This window comes from Anopheles gambiae, chromosome 3, assembly GCF_943734735.2.
Source record: "Anopheles gambiae chromosome 3, idAnoGambNW_F1_1, whole genome shotgun sequence".
Lineage (NCBI taxonomy): Eukaryota > Metazoa > Arthropoda > Insecta > Diptera > Culicidae > Anopheles > Anopheles gambiae.
The window spans coordinates 59971785-59983883 of NC_064602.1; the positions used below are offsets into that span (position 1 = coordinate 59971785).

The window sequence follows — 12099 nt, forward strand, 5'->3', positions numbered from 1 at the left end:
GATGCTGACAGTTGTACACAACCTAAAATGCATTTGTTGCCACTAGTTGGTATCTACTTTGTATCATTGGTATTTGTCTCTTCACCCGTCGATACTCTTCTCCGCCCTTCGTAATTTGGAAAGAATGTGTAATTAGATGTCTCATAGCCAAGAATAATTAAATAATCGGTCATTTTAATCACACTTGTACATTAAAAGGAAAAGAAAAAAAACAAACAAACAAACGCAGAACGTTACAACAGAAGGAAAGCTATCAACAGTTGCTGCACAACCAGAAAACAGGAACAAAAACGCCTAAATGAAAAAGTTTGTAAGGATGGAATATTAGGCGCCGAGAAGAGCCGTTTTAGAGTATCCATGTTGCTGCTGTTCTTGTATTTGGATAATTGTTACCATCTCGACAAAATATTAGCAATTGGTACTAGATCTTAGCTGGAACCGATCTCTTAGAATTCCATTGCGCAGAGTTATTGCTGCTTTCGGTTATGGCGTAGATTGAGAACGTTTCCGAAAAGATTTGTAAAACAAATAAATCAAAACAATTTAATCAAATCGAACATTTTACAGTTGAAAAGAATTGGAATATCAGAAAGTGTACATGACACTTATGGCTCTTCAACGGACAATTTTAATCTTTGCCGTTTTTCACCCATTGGTATAATATAACTCCTTTGAGTTTATGTAGCGTATTACTTTTGCCACGAGCGTTAAATAGCCAGCATTTTAGCAGTTTGAAGTGTTGTTTCCTCCATAGCATACGATAAAAGCTTTGAAAATTAGTGAAGAAACAAAAAAGCAACACGTCTGCACATATTTATTGAAAAAAATAACGACGAAAACAAAAACAACTGCAACAAGTGTGTGATCATTTAATGTTAATTTACTGCTAAAAGTGGAGTATTGCTGAGAATGAAGCGAAGACGTAAGTAACGTATTTATTTCTAACAAAAATGAACGACGATAAGCAAAAAGAAAACAAAAAAAAGAAGCGAAACAAGAATCAGTGGAGAAGGAAGAGTGTGTTGTGTAAACGAATTAGAAAAGAATACCCGTGTCCCAGGGTAGCAGGGAAATGAAATTGAGAGCATAAAATAAAAAAATAATAAAAAAACAAAACAAATATGTAGCGTGTACCATATATTAATTTGAAAGACCTGAATAAAGATTTAAATTTTTGAAATTCTTCTGTCGTGTACATCTACGAACATGATGATGTGACCACAAACACTATAAAAAATCAACTGCAATGTGTTGTTTGAAACAGTTACGTTTTTACAACTCTATTCCATTACTATTTTCATACGCCATTTCCGAGGCTAACCGGGGCTGTGAAGGTTTCCATTCGGAAGAGGGTTGTAGCAGCTTTCGAATAGTCTGAAACGATATGCAACAACTTCAATGCTCTGGGGCTACATAGAACATACGGTGCAAACGGGTGCAGAGGTGTCAAGTTTACCTGCCATGCAAACGGTGACGAACTGGTGGACATATTTTTAACAGCTACAATAACTGCAATTCCAAAAGGAGCCAGTGCAATGATCCATCCAAACACGTCAGCCCAGTTCGGGTAGATGTACCGGCCGTACGCTACGGGTTTGTATTGTAGCCAGTTAAAGCAAAGAATGAACTGAATGAAGAAAAAAACACCATCGTTTATACAATATTTTGCGATTGATGCAAAGTGACAGTAATGCGTATTATTACCAGCAACATTGCTGGTGTGATGTACTTCCAAACCGTCACCCAAAACCGGTGGAACCATTTTGATCGTTTCCCCAGCATTTCTTCGATGTTGGAGATGAACCGTTCACAGCCGTAAACCCATCCGACCAAAATGCATTCAGCGATGGCTATTAGCAACACGGACCAGTTTGCCGCGTACTTGTCGAACAGCTGGAACCAGTACATTCCACTCTAGTGCGAAAAAGAATAAAATCAAACGTGAGTAGATCGTTCACGGTGCATCTCACAGCGCCCAACCGTTGGCGCTTGGGTATTACATTTGTCACAAATATTAATCCTCCAAGATACCCAACGATGCTGACTCCGGCCACTACGGCTATTTTTCTTCGGCGCAGGGCAGGAAAGGTGTCCAACACGGCCGTCACCACCGTTTCCATCAGCGTGAACTGTGAGTCAAGTCCTAGCGTTAGCAGCATGAAAAAGAATAACACGGACCACAGTCTAGGCATCTGCAGCTTTCCGACGAGCTCCGGAAACACAACAAACGCCAAACCGGCACCCTGATCGATGACACTGTCCACGCTAGTGTCCAGCTCGTGCGCTAGGAAGCCTATTATGGCGAATATGACAAAGCCGGCAAAGAATGAGGTGAGTATGTTGGAAATGGCTACTACGATCGCGTCCCGATAGCAATTGTTGTCGAAGCGGTTGTACGACGCCAACGTCAGCAGTCCGCCCCAGGCTGGGCTGAGGGCGAAGAAAATCTGCACCGCAGCGTCTCCCCAGATCTGGGCGGTGCGTAGCTTGTCCCAGTCCGGGCGAACGTAATACAGGATGCCATCGTACGCACCGGGCAGGGTAAGGCCGCGAATGAAAAGTGCCGCCAGCACGACGTACGGGAAGAGGGCCGTGAAATATACTACCTTTCCGGAACTTTTGACACCTCGCGATAAGCAAAGGAACACTATGGCCCAGGCTACTAGCAGGCAGATGGCTAACCGTTGGTTGATCTTCCCAGTCTCCTCGATGCCGGCAGATATTTGAAGAAAGTAATTCCTTGAATCAGTGAGTAGAGAATCAATTATTGTCCACGGTTAGCACCTGGTTGTCCAACAATGTCCATCAGGTGTGAAATGAAAGATAAGCCATTGACTAACAACAGCGGTAATAACGTATTAAATACATCTACATACCATATACCTTATAGACGGCAGTTAAAAAGGCGATTGAAAGGCGAATGACAGTGTTAAGTCGGCTTAATGAAGCAGATGTAATAAAAACACTGTATCGAATCACTTACTTGAAAAATTCTTCCGCCGGAGGTTTGCGTGGCGTCCGAAGCGTTACATTAAGCAACCGATACTGTTCTCTCGACATACAGTTGGCCATATAGTACGATCGATTCGTAGCTAAGCAGTTGTCCTCCTCCTCGTACGAGAAGCAATTCACCGTGGCCCACTCGTGCTGGCATCCTCGCCACGGTAGTGGATCTTCGAACGACACCACCATGTAGAAAACGGTCCAGGCGATAATTACATTGTAGTACAGCATCACCATTCCCGATACCAGTATCATGCCATACCCAATGCCTTCCGAAATAGGGGCGAGTCGCTTGAAAAGTATGGCCGGACCCAAACCCACGTACTGTGCTAGCGATAACTCCATGAACATAAGCGGCAGCCCAGCAATCACTAGCATCACGGTGAACGGTATCAGAAAGGCCCCTGGAAGCAGCAGCAGTAAGCAGAGCGTAAGTATCAACGAACACACGTTACAACGAAACTACACGTAACACTTACCTCCTCCATTGCTGTAGCAAAGGTATGGAAATCGCCATACATTTCCCAAACCGACTGAGTAGCCCAGTAGGGACAGGAGGAAATCGTACCGCCCTGTCCAGGAGCCACGTTTTGCGAGCGCCTCATCATTCATCGGTTGATCGCTGCAGAAATCGTATTCGGATGCGTACGCGAGCTGTCTACGACGTTCAACGCGCTTTAACCACACGTCCACGGTGAGCTTTGTACTACAGTCCTTGGACACAGATAAGCGACGCAACGGAGTAACAGTATCATTAATTATGGTAATTAAGAATTGCTCTCATATCAGCCACCTGTCTGCACCTAGTTACAGTGTGACCATAAACAAGATATTCATCTGATAAATGTTCTTACTTCAATATCATCTGGGCTGCTAGTATCCATTGGACCGTAGTACCGTAGCACCGATTTCAACGACACTGCAATTTCCTCACTGAAGCTCAACTGGGAAATGGTTCTTGGCTATGGAAGTAATATCTAACCCACCGGTCAGTAGTCAACATTGTTACCATACGTCGCGAAGTCATGAGAATTTTTGCAAATTAACTTACTGCGAAGGTCGAACAGTGCGACACGGTGCAATGTCGGACGATTTGCTTTACGATCGAGGTTGATCACACGTAATAACTGTGTAGTGAATATTTAGTTTACCTTTTTAAAACTTCGAATCAAGCCTCTGTCCAATACTAAGTAAGACAGTATTTATTTTTTACTTCGTATGTGACAATGGCAACTTTTAAAAATGTAAACTCAAAACTCACTATATAGTTATTACGAATCATCAAGCTCGATCAGTTTGATAAAAAGCGTTTATTGAAATTTCCAACGACATGAAAAGATAATTTAACACGATTAAATATTCAGCAAACACAATACGGCCTTTTTGGACCGTTACTTCAGAATAAAAAAAAATTCAGCAACAATTTGTACGATCAAATAAATTTTCACGATAGTCTCCACTATGTATGGATCCATTTTTTTTAATTTGTAAGAGGCGGTCTATTCGATAGTCGAATTTTATAAGACTGGATTCGATCGATTCTCTTTGACTTGATCTTTCTGTTCTTTTCAAGGTGAGGGATTGTCTTGAATGTTGTCTTAACTCTCTACAGGCCGACATAACTGCGTTGTTTGTTACGCCAAAAGAAAGCAAAACATGTGTAATACTAGGTAATTTCCCGTGCTATAGGGCTACCCAATATGATATGAATGTAGTAAAATGACTATGATTATGTTTGGAGCTGAGAGAAAACACACGTCTTATTCGTTTGAATGCAGTAACGGAAGAGAGATTTTCTTTATTCCTAATTTGACAATATAATTTTATTTCCATTCATTCCATTATAAAATTCGTTCTACGTTTTCATCATTAAGTCTAGTTCTCATGATGATCATCTTGCCAACAACACAAGTTCCCTTGCCTATCTTTCTATATCTTTCATAGTGAAGCACTTAATCCTATTAACATTATTAGCTTATTTATTCTAATTCTAGGCGACGGTCCCGTGGTACAGACGTCAACTTGAACGACTCAATAGCATGTCCGTCATGGGTTCAAGCCTAGAATGGTCCGTCCCCCCGTGGCAAGGATTTAACTATCCGGCTGCGTGGTAATGAACTCAGTCTCGAAAGCCTGTATAGACCGGCATGTCCGCGTAGGACGTTACGCCAAATAGAAGAATATTCTAATTCTAGCTAATGGTGTTTTGTTAATAGATCCACGATCATTTCCTCTGTTGAACAATAGACGCAGCTTATTTTTCCTTTCTTAATTTGATCCTTTGTGAAATGATAGCGCGTTGCAATATGCTTTAGGCTAAGAGTACATAGTTTGTTCATCAATACGCACTTTTCGCGGCTGTATTACTTCGCCTTTTACCCAATCTCACGTCTCAATGGATTTTGGAATTGTGTAAAACCTGCACATATTTTTTAATTTGATTGGTTTTAATCATTAACCACTGAAAAAATCAAATTACTTCTACTTCTTAATGTACCAATTATGGCACACTAGTTCCTAATCTGGTTATAAGATGGTTCCTATTATGGCCATATATATTAAACCATATATTATGTATGAAAAAAAATCATTTCATGTTATTGAATTAAAACAAATCAAATAAAACTACGTGTATAACAAAATCCGTTTTAAAAATTAGCATCTATATTAAATTATGTAAAGGGAACGTCTTATTTTGTAATATAATTAATGTCGTTTAAACGCTGTTTCATTGTTCTAGTTTCTTGAGATATTGTGATACATTGTACACCAGTTATTTATTTTATTCAGTCCATGTATTGCATTTAATTCACCTATACATTAGTTCATAACATCCTTCATAACTTGTACATTTTAATACAAGGAACTGTTGATGAATTTGTTAGCTTATAAATGAGTATAGGATCATAGGATAAATAGGATCAATAGGATCAAATTGTTTAGCCCTAGAAGCCATTTAAATTGCGCATTCTGGTGTTTTTGTCCGCTAATTTAGCCTTTGGTGTAGATGTCTTCGATTTTCCTTTAATTTTATTTTTTTTAATTTTATTACGCTCTCCCTTCCTAGCACGTTTTTCATTTTCCCGATTTGCTTTGGCCTCTTGGCGTTGTAGGCTCCATCATTTCGGGTAGTTCTGAAGAATCCGTACTAGTAGTTTGTGGTTCAGTGGAAGATTTCGAAGACAATACATTGCATAATACACTAGAGCCTCCAGCTCCAACTTCTTCGTAATCTGTCATATCTATTGATATATAAGTATCCAGAGGTGCTACGATATCCATCGATTTTGATGAAGAAGCCGATGTAAAATCGTATTTTGTTTCGTTAATTCCATCGAGTCCGTCTGAGCATTTCACTCCATTGGCTTCTACTGAAGATTTTAAGGCACAGAAGCCAATATGCGGACGAACAAATTCACGATAAAAATAACGAATCACATGTTTTTCATGGGACAACTTCAACTATTCTATCCATACTATTGGTAACGCTATACACTACCGTGTTGTGTGGTATCTGATGTGCGTTGTATTTGAATACAAGCAGATTAGTATAATGCCAAGAGATTGGCATAGATTTGCCACATTCAATGCAATGTGCGATGCATGTCCATCAACGAACAAAATTACTGGAAATGTTGCGTCTTTCCTCACAAGAAAGGGGTGAAATATTTTCTCAATATATCCCAAAAAGTTTGGAGTATCCTTCAAACCACGTTCACTTTGACCGATACCCCATTCTTCCGGAAAGATTTGCACCAAATCCTGCCGAAGACGTTTACCAGGGAGGATAACGTGTGGATTTAACAGGTTGGCTGATAAGTCCCCGGTGATTGGGCTTCGAACTGCTTCCCCACCCACCGTATTCTCCAGATCTGGCCCCCAGCGACTTTTTCTTGTTCTCAGACCTCAAAAGGATGCCCAATTCATGAATTTTTACCATCGTTCTCAATGACTTGTGGCACCCCGCAGTGCAAGTGACAGCGATTTGCGAGGGCGCGCGAGGGCTCGCACGCCATACAAGTTCACTGCTCCAGAGCCCTCGCATTAAAGAGCTTGCGAGCCAAGGTGGATTTAAGAAGATCAGGTGGTGGATTGGCGGTTTTAGGGGGTCGCCATCTTGGAGAGACCTTATGTCATTTTACACATGAATGTAAACAACGCTCGTGCCGGCTGCAAAAATCATCGTCCATAAACAGTGATAGATACACGAGCTGCGTTCATATTATTTTACGTATATATATACATATATATATTATGTATTTGTCTTTATGTGTGTTATTTAAAAGCATTAACATTTGTTCTGTTGTGGCACAGTGCTCATTTTCGGCCAGAATCAAAATGGATTCTTGTTTATTATGTAGGATATATGACCTTCAGTTGCCGGCTGCAATCAAAATGGACATCCCCATTGTTCAACAAAACACCATTGAAGCGCTGTATTTCCTAACCGTATTTCATTTCATAGATGAGCACATTATTATCATCTAATAATCTTTTTGCATTTCTCCTCTAGATTTCTGTATTTTTTAGGATAGTTCATACGTATACAGGCTGTGTTTTCGTCATGCATACTGTAGTGAAAACGACGGATACTTCCGTAACCTGATTCTACTCCTGCACTTCAACATTATTTCCCATCCGGGAAAGCAATGAACTTCGCACACAGATGAAAAGAAAAATGAATCTTTTACTGATAGATTTGCGATCGGCTACAAGCTTTTTTTTGTATTTTTAGGTTAGAACAGTGTATTGTAGCCCTGAGAAATGTTCGCGAACTATGTTCATACATTACGTATTTGGAATTGTAATGGGTTGCCAGAATTGCATTCACGGCCGCTTCCAAACATTCCTACTCTGACTTCGATTCCAGCTATATAAAACCAACGATAGCCGGTGCCGACTCTGGACGGCTGGAACTTTTCGACGATTCCGACGGCTCCCCTCGGCCCCAGAAGATTTCGAGCAAGTAGTTGTGCAACTACCCTCGATATGAAAAAATGACCAAAAGAGAGATATGAAATGACGAATGAAGTTGCTAATAGCGTGTTGGATCGTATACTTGCGCTGATGTAATGCAAAAAAACAGATGAGAATAGCGGTAGTATCATAATAGAACATACAATCAAAGTGCCAAGGATAAGAGCATTAAGGGCATCAATGAGGATAGCGGAGCCAATGGAGTATTGTGCACAGTAGTGATGGGTAAAACGGCTCCGAAGTCGGAGACGGCTCAGGTCGGCTCCAAACAATTTCTGAGCAGGCTCTGCACCAACGGCCCCGCTTCAACGGCTCCGGAGCTGGCTCGTCACCAATAGCTCCGGAACCGGCTCCTCACCTAAGGCTCAGGCCTTGAAGCGAAGCCGTGGATGTGGAGCCGGCTCCGGAGCCGTTAGTGCGCTCCGAAACACCCATCACTAGGGCACAGGGTCGTCTAAAAGCCAATCCAAGACATACCAAGCATACAAAATAATAAGATAAATCCGCAGACCTATTGCTAGAAAGACTAGTTAGAAAGAAACGACAGGCGGAACCGGACATTATATAACCATTTCTACGAACCTGAGGTGGAGGCCATCTTAACCGGGTGAACGAGGCTTGGATGATATTCAAGCCAGCTCAGTATGATTGATTTAATATTGGTAAATTGATTGCTAACAATTAACAATTACATTTGGGCAGTATGTTTTGCCATTAATTGTTGAACATGTTTGGTATAATTTTATTAATTAGAATATTCAATAACAATAGAGAGCATTATGTTTATGTTTAGGAACATGTAGCATCGAACGTATTGTTTTACTTTCGGACATAATATGTTCATTGAGGGTCGCTTGTCGCTTGGTCCAGCCGTTTTCGCTTGTGTTTACTCTAGGTTGATTTATTTTAAAATGTTTTTTTTTTTTTAATATCCTACTATGATCGTTTAAGTCGTTTGTCCAAGAACATATGTTATAATCAGTGCAGTTGCATTTCACTTGATTGAATTTGACAATGTAGTGAACAAAATTAGTGGAAAAGAGTGTTAAATCTCAACATAGATTGGCGATATCTTTGATTATAATTATTGATATTCCATATTGCAAACTTTTTGACCCGCATACTGGGATTTTTTTCGTTTATATTAAGTTTTAGGGATTTTTATTACGTTTGAAAAACATGTTTAATTGGCAATAGATATAATTAAATTTGATTTAAAAATTCGGTCGAACGCCAGGCTTATTTACAAATTGCACTATATGATTAACATAAATACCCTAATTTACAATTTTCCTCATTTTTTTAGCTCCCTTTCTATTCTCATCGTGTGCTTTCCTTTTCAATGCCTGCCTTTTGTTTAACTCCTCTTTATTTTTTAAATTAATGTAGCGCATACGTATAATAATTCGCTGTTTTGAGAAGGCTTTTACAATTTCTAATGGCAGTTCAGGCAATTTCCTACTTATCTTATTGGTTAATATTCTTACTATACTTTTTTTGTTTGAAAACTGTCCATTCTTATGCGTTTTTAAAAAAATGGTTTCCATTTCACGGCATACATCCAAAAATGTTATAGATGGTTGGAATAAACCTCCAACAGACAGATGCTGAACAAAAGAAGGAGGATTAGAATAACTATGCTCGGTATCGTTTTCAAATGTATAACATCCTAAGTATAGATCTGGAAAATTATCTTTAAATTTTCTACCAAGGAATCCAACAACATACTCAAATCCATCTTCCTCTTGTTCATTAAACTCTGTTATTGTGCTGCTATCGGTACTACTATTATCATTCATATCATAAAACAAATTTGTATCCTTTTCTACAACGTTCATGTCTGGCAAAGATGGTTCAATATTTGCTCTTGAATACATGATAGCAGACACGAAGTGTTCATTGCGGTGGTCATTTCTGTGAGTATGTGAGTCTGTTTCAGGTATCTGTTGCTCATCGTCATTGTCTTTGGTTGCTATGTGAGTTTGGTTTAATAGGACGGATGGAGACTTGCCTAATATAATATTTCTTATTCTATATAGGCAAGCCAATGGTGAAGGATGGTCATAGACACCCCCACGTTGTCTTAATTGAGAAAAAAAGTTTTCTAATACATCTTGGTTTAGCTGAAAGAGAAAAATAAATATAACAGTAAAACATTGATACCATTTAACATTTTTGACGATAATATTACCTTGTTCGTTGAAATGTACTTGATTGAATGCTTCTGTACCATATCTCCGAATATTTTTTTCATTGAAGTTATTTGCATGAGGATTGATTTTTGAAATGTTTGATGGTTATTTTTACCTATCACTCTCATGTTATCGACCATTTCAAACATATCATCTAATGCTTTCACCTGATCTTCAGAACAAATAAAGGATTTCTTATAATCCAAACTAGCTTTTGGCGAATATGAGTTTGAAACACTAAACCAAAGGTCTACTTTTTCTATAAACTCAGCTAAATGTTTCGCATCATCGTTAATTGAATAACGCCTTAAAGTTGTTGCTGTAGTCCTCGATAATAATTGCGCTGCTAAGCTTACATTCTGCCGTTCGTGACTAGACATATTCAAGTGTTTAGAACTTAGTTTAAATAATGGAGTATATTCTGATCCTAGCCTAGAATCTACTAAGAGGCGCAATGGTTCAATCGTAATATTTTTATCTTTATATCTGAAACCATGATCAATCAACCAGTTTCTTATTAATTTTAAGAGATGTGGAGCATCAGGTATTATATAAACATTTTTTTTCGTTATTGGATGCTCGAAATGGGGATTGAAATAGTCATGGGCGCCCAGCTGTTTCCAACAACCAATATTCGCAGAACAGTTATCACTAACAATCGCTGCGACATTTACTCCTTTCTCGTTAAGTTTTTGAATTAAATCTACCATTATTTCTTTAGTCATTTTCGTGTCGAATCCGATGAAAACAGGCTGTTTCCACTGTCTAAATAAGCCTCTGGCCATTACCACTTGTATATAATCATGTGGTCCTAAAATTTCATCCGTTGATTGATCATATTCTAAAACCCTTTGCACCTTCATTTCATCAAAACTTAGAATACATTCACGATCTTGTCTGGGCAATCCACTTGAAAAATTGCCAATAAAAACAAGAACATCGACCAATACGCCTTGCTTGAGGTTTATTTTTCTGGCATATTTTTGAAGTGTGGATAAAGCTGGCAAGGGATAGTGTAAGTCTATTGCTATGTACCGATAGGCTCGTTTTCCGAAATAACGCAACGTCAGTGCAGAGCTTATTTCTTCAATTGTCCATTGCACACGCTTCTTTTCCTTCATGATCAGGTCTATTTGATTGCTGGAAAGAGTCCCTTTGAAAATATTTTTTATTTTGGCAACGAACTCTACCGGTTCTATACTCCTTCTTTTGTTTTTTTCAAGCTCCTTCTTTAATGTTTTGTTTTCGATTTTCAACGCATTGAGTTCTTTATAACAATCGTTCAGTTTTTCTTTCAGTACATGGTTTGCCTTACGCAACTCCTGTAATGATTCCTGCGATTTTCCTGCATCTACTAAATCGCTCGATCTAACAACTATCATGGGACTTTCTACATTATTCACTGGTTCTATTTGGGTAACATTTTCATTCCTACTTTCTTCAACACAAACATCTGTATTTTGTTCATTTTCCCCTAATTCTCTTTCAGTAGTTGAAATGCCTGTTTTGGACGGAACCACTGAAATATAAGTTTAAATAAATCAAACATGTTTTTGTTATTTTAGCGGTATCACAATTAATGAAAAAATTGTTTAGAACAATCAACGTCCTTTTTTCATTGCGGTATCCTCCGACGCCTTCGTGCCGTCCAGATTCGTTAAAGTTGATTACATTTTAGACTACAAATAAAACATTTACTATTTTGAACAGGCCAAACCATATGTTTCGTTTTGTTCAGTTCTTTTTCCCCAAAACATACATTTATTACCGACAAAGAACATATTTTAACTCAGCTCTACAACAGTAATACAATCGATTACACAGGAAACACATTGCGAATCGAATGTTATGTCAATTATAATATGTGTAGTACATTTATTGTTTAATCAAACTAAACCTACTACTATTACTACTCTGAACCTACCAT

At 38.8% G+C, this 12099-nt stretch overlaps 1 protein-coding gene and 1 long non-coding RNA gene across 3 annotated transcripts; one reads left to right on the top strand and one right to left on the bottom strand.

The window, feature by feature from the left end:
* Positions 1-1120: 1120 nt before the first annotated feature.
* Positions 1121-3946, bottom strand: LOC1272609 (sodium- and chloride-dependent glycine transporter 1). The gene is made up of 7 exons (XM_061655403.1): positions 3858-3946; positions 3483-3717; positions 2984-3407; positions 2001-2739; positions 1705-1914; positions 1457-1627; positions 1121-1374 (listed from the first exon to the last, which is right to left on the bottom strand). The coding sequence occupies exons 1-7, from the start codon at positions 3885-3887 to the stop codon at positions 1273-1275; spliced, it is 1911 nt and encodes a 636-aa protein (XP_061511387.1). The 5' UTR covers positions 3888-3946; the 3' UTR covers positions 1121-1272.
* On the top strand, positions 3256-5136 carry LOC133392894 (uncharacterized). 2 transcript variants are annotated; one of them, XR_009765873.1, is made up of 4 exons: positions 3256-3433; positions 3500-3766; positions 3881-3991; positions 4998-5136. It is a non-coding gene; the product is annotated as an uncharacterized LOC133392894 (long non-coding RNA). The 2 variants fall into 2 exon arrangements; XR_009765872.1 differs by lacking the exon at positions 4998-5136 and having other exon boundaries at positions 3881-4465.
* The last annotated feature ends 6963 nt before the right edge of the window (positions 5137-12099 follow it).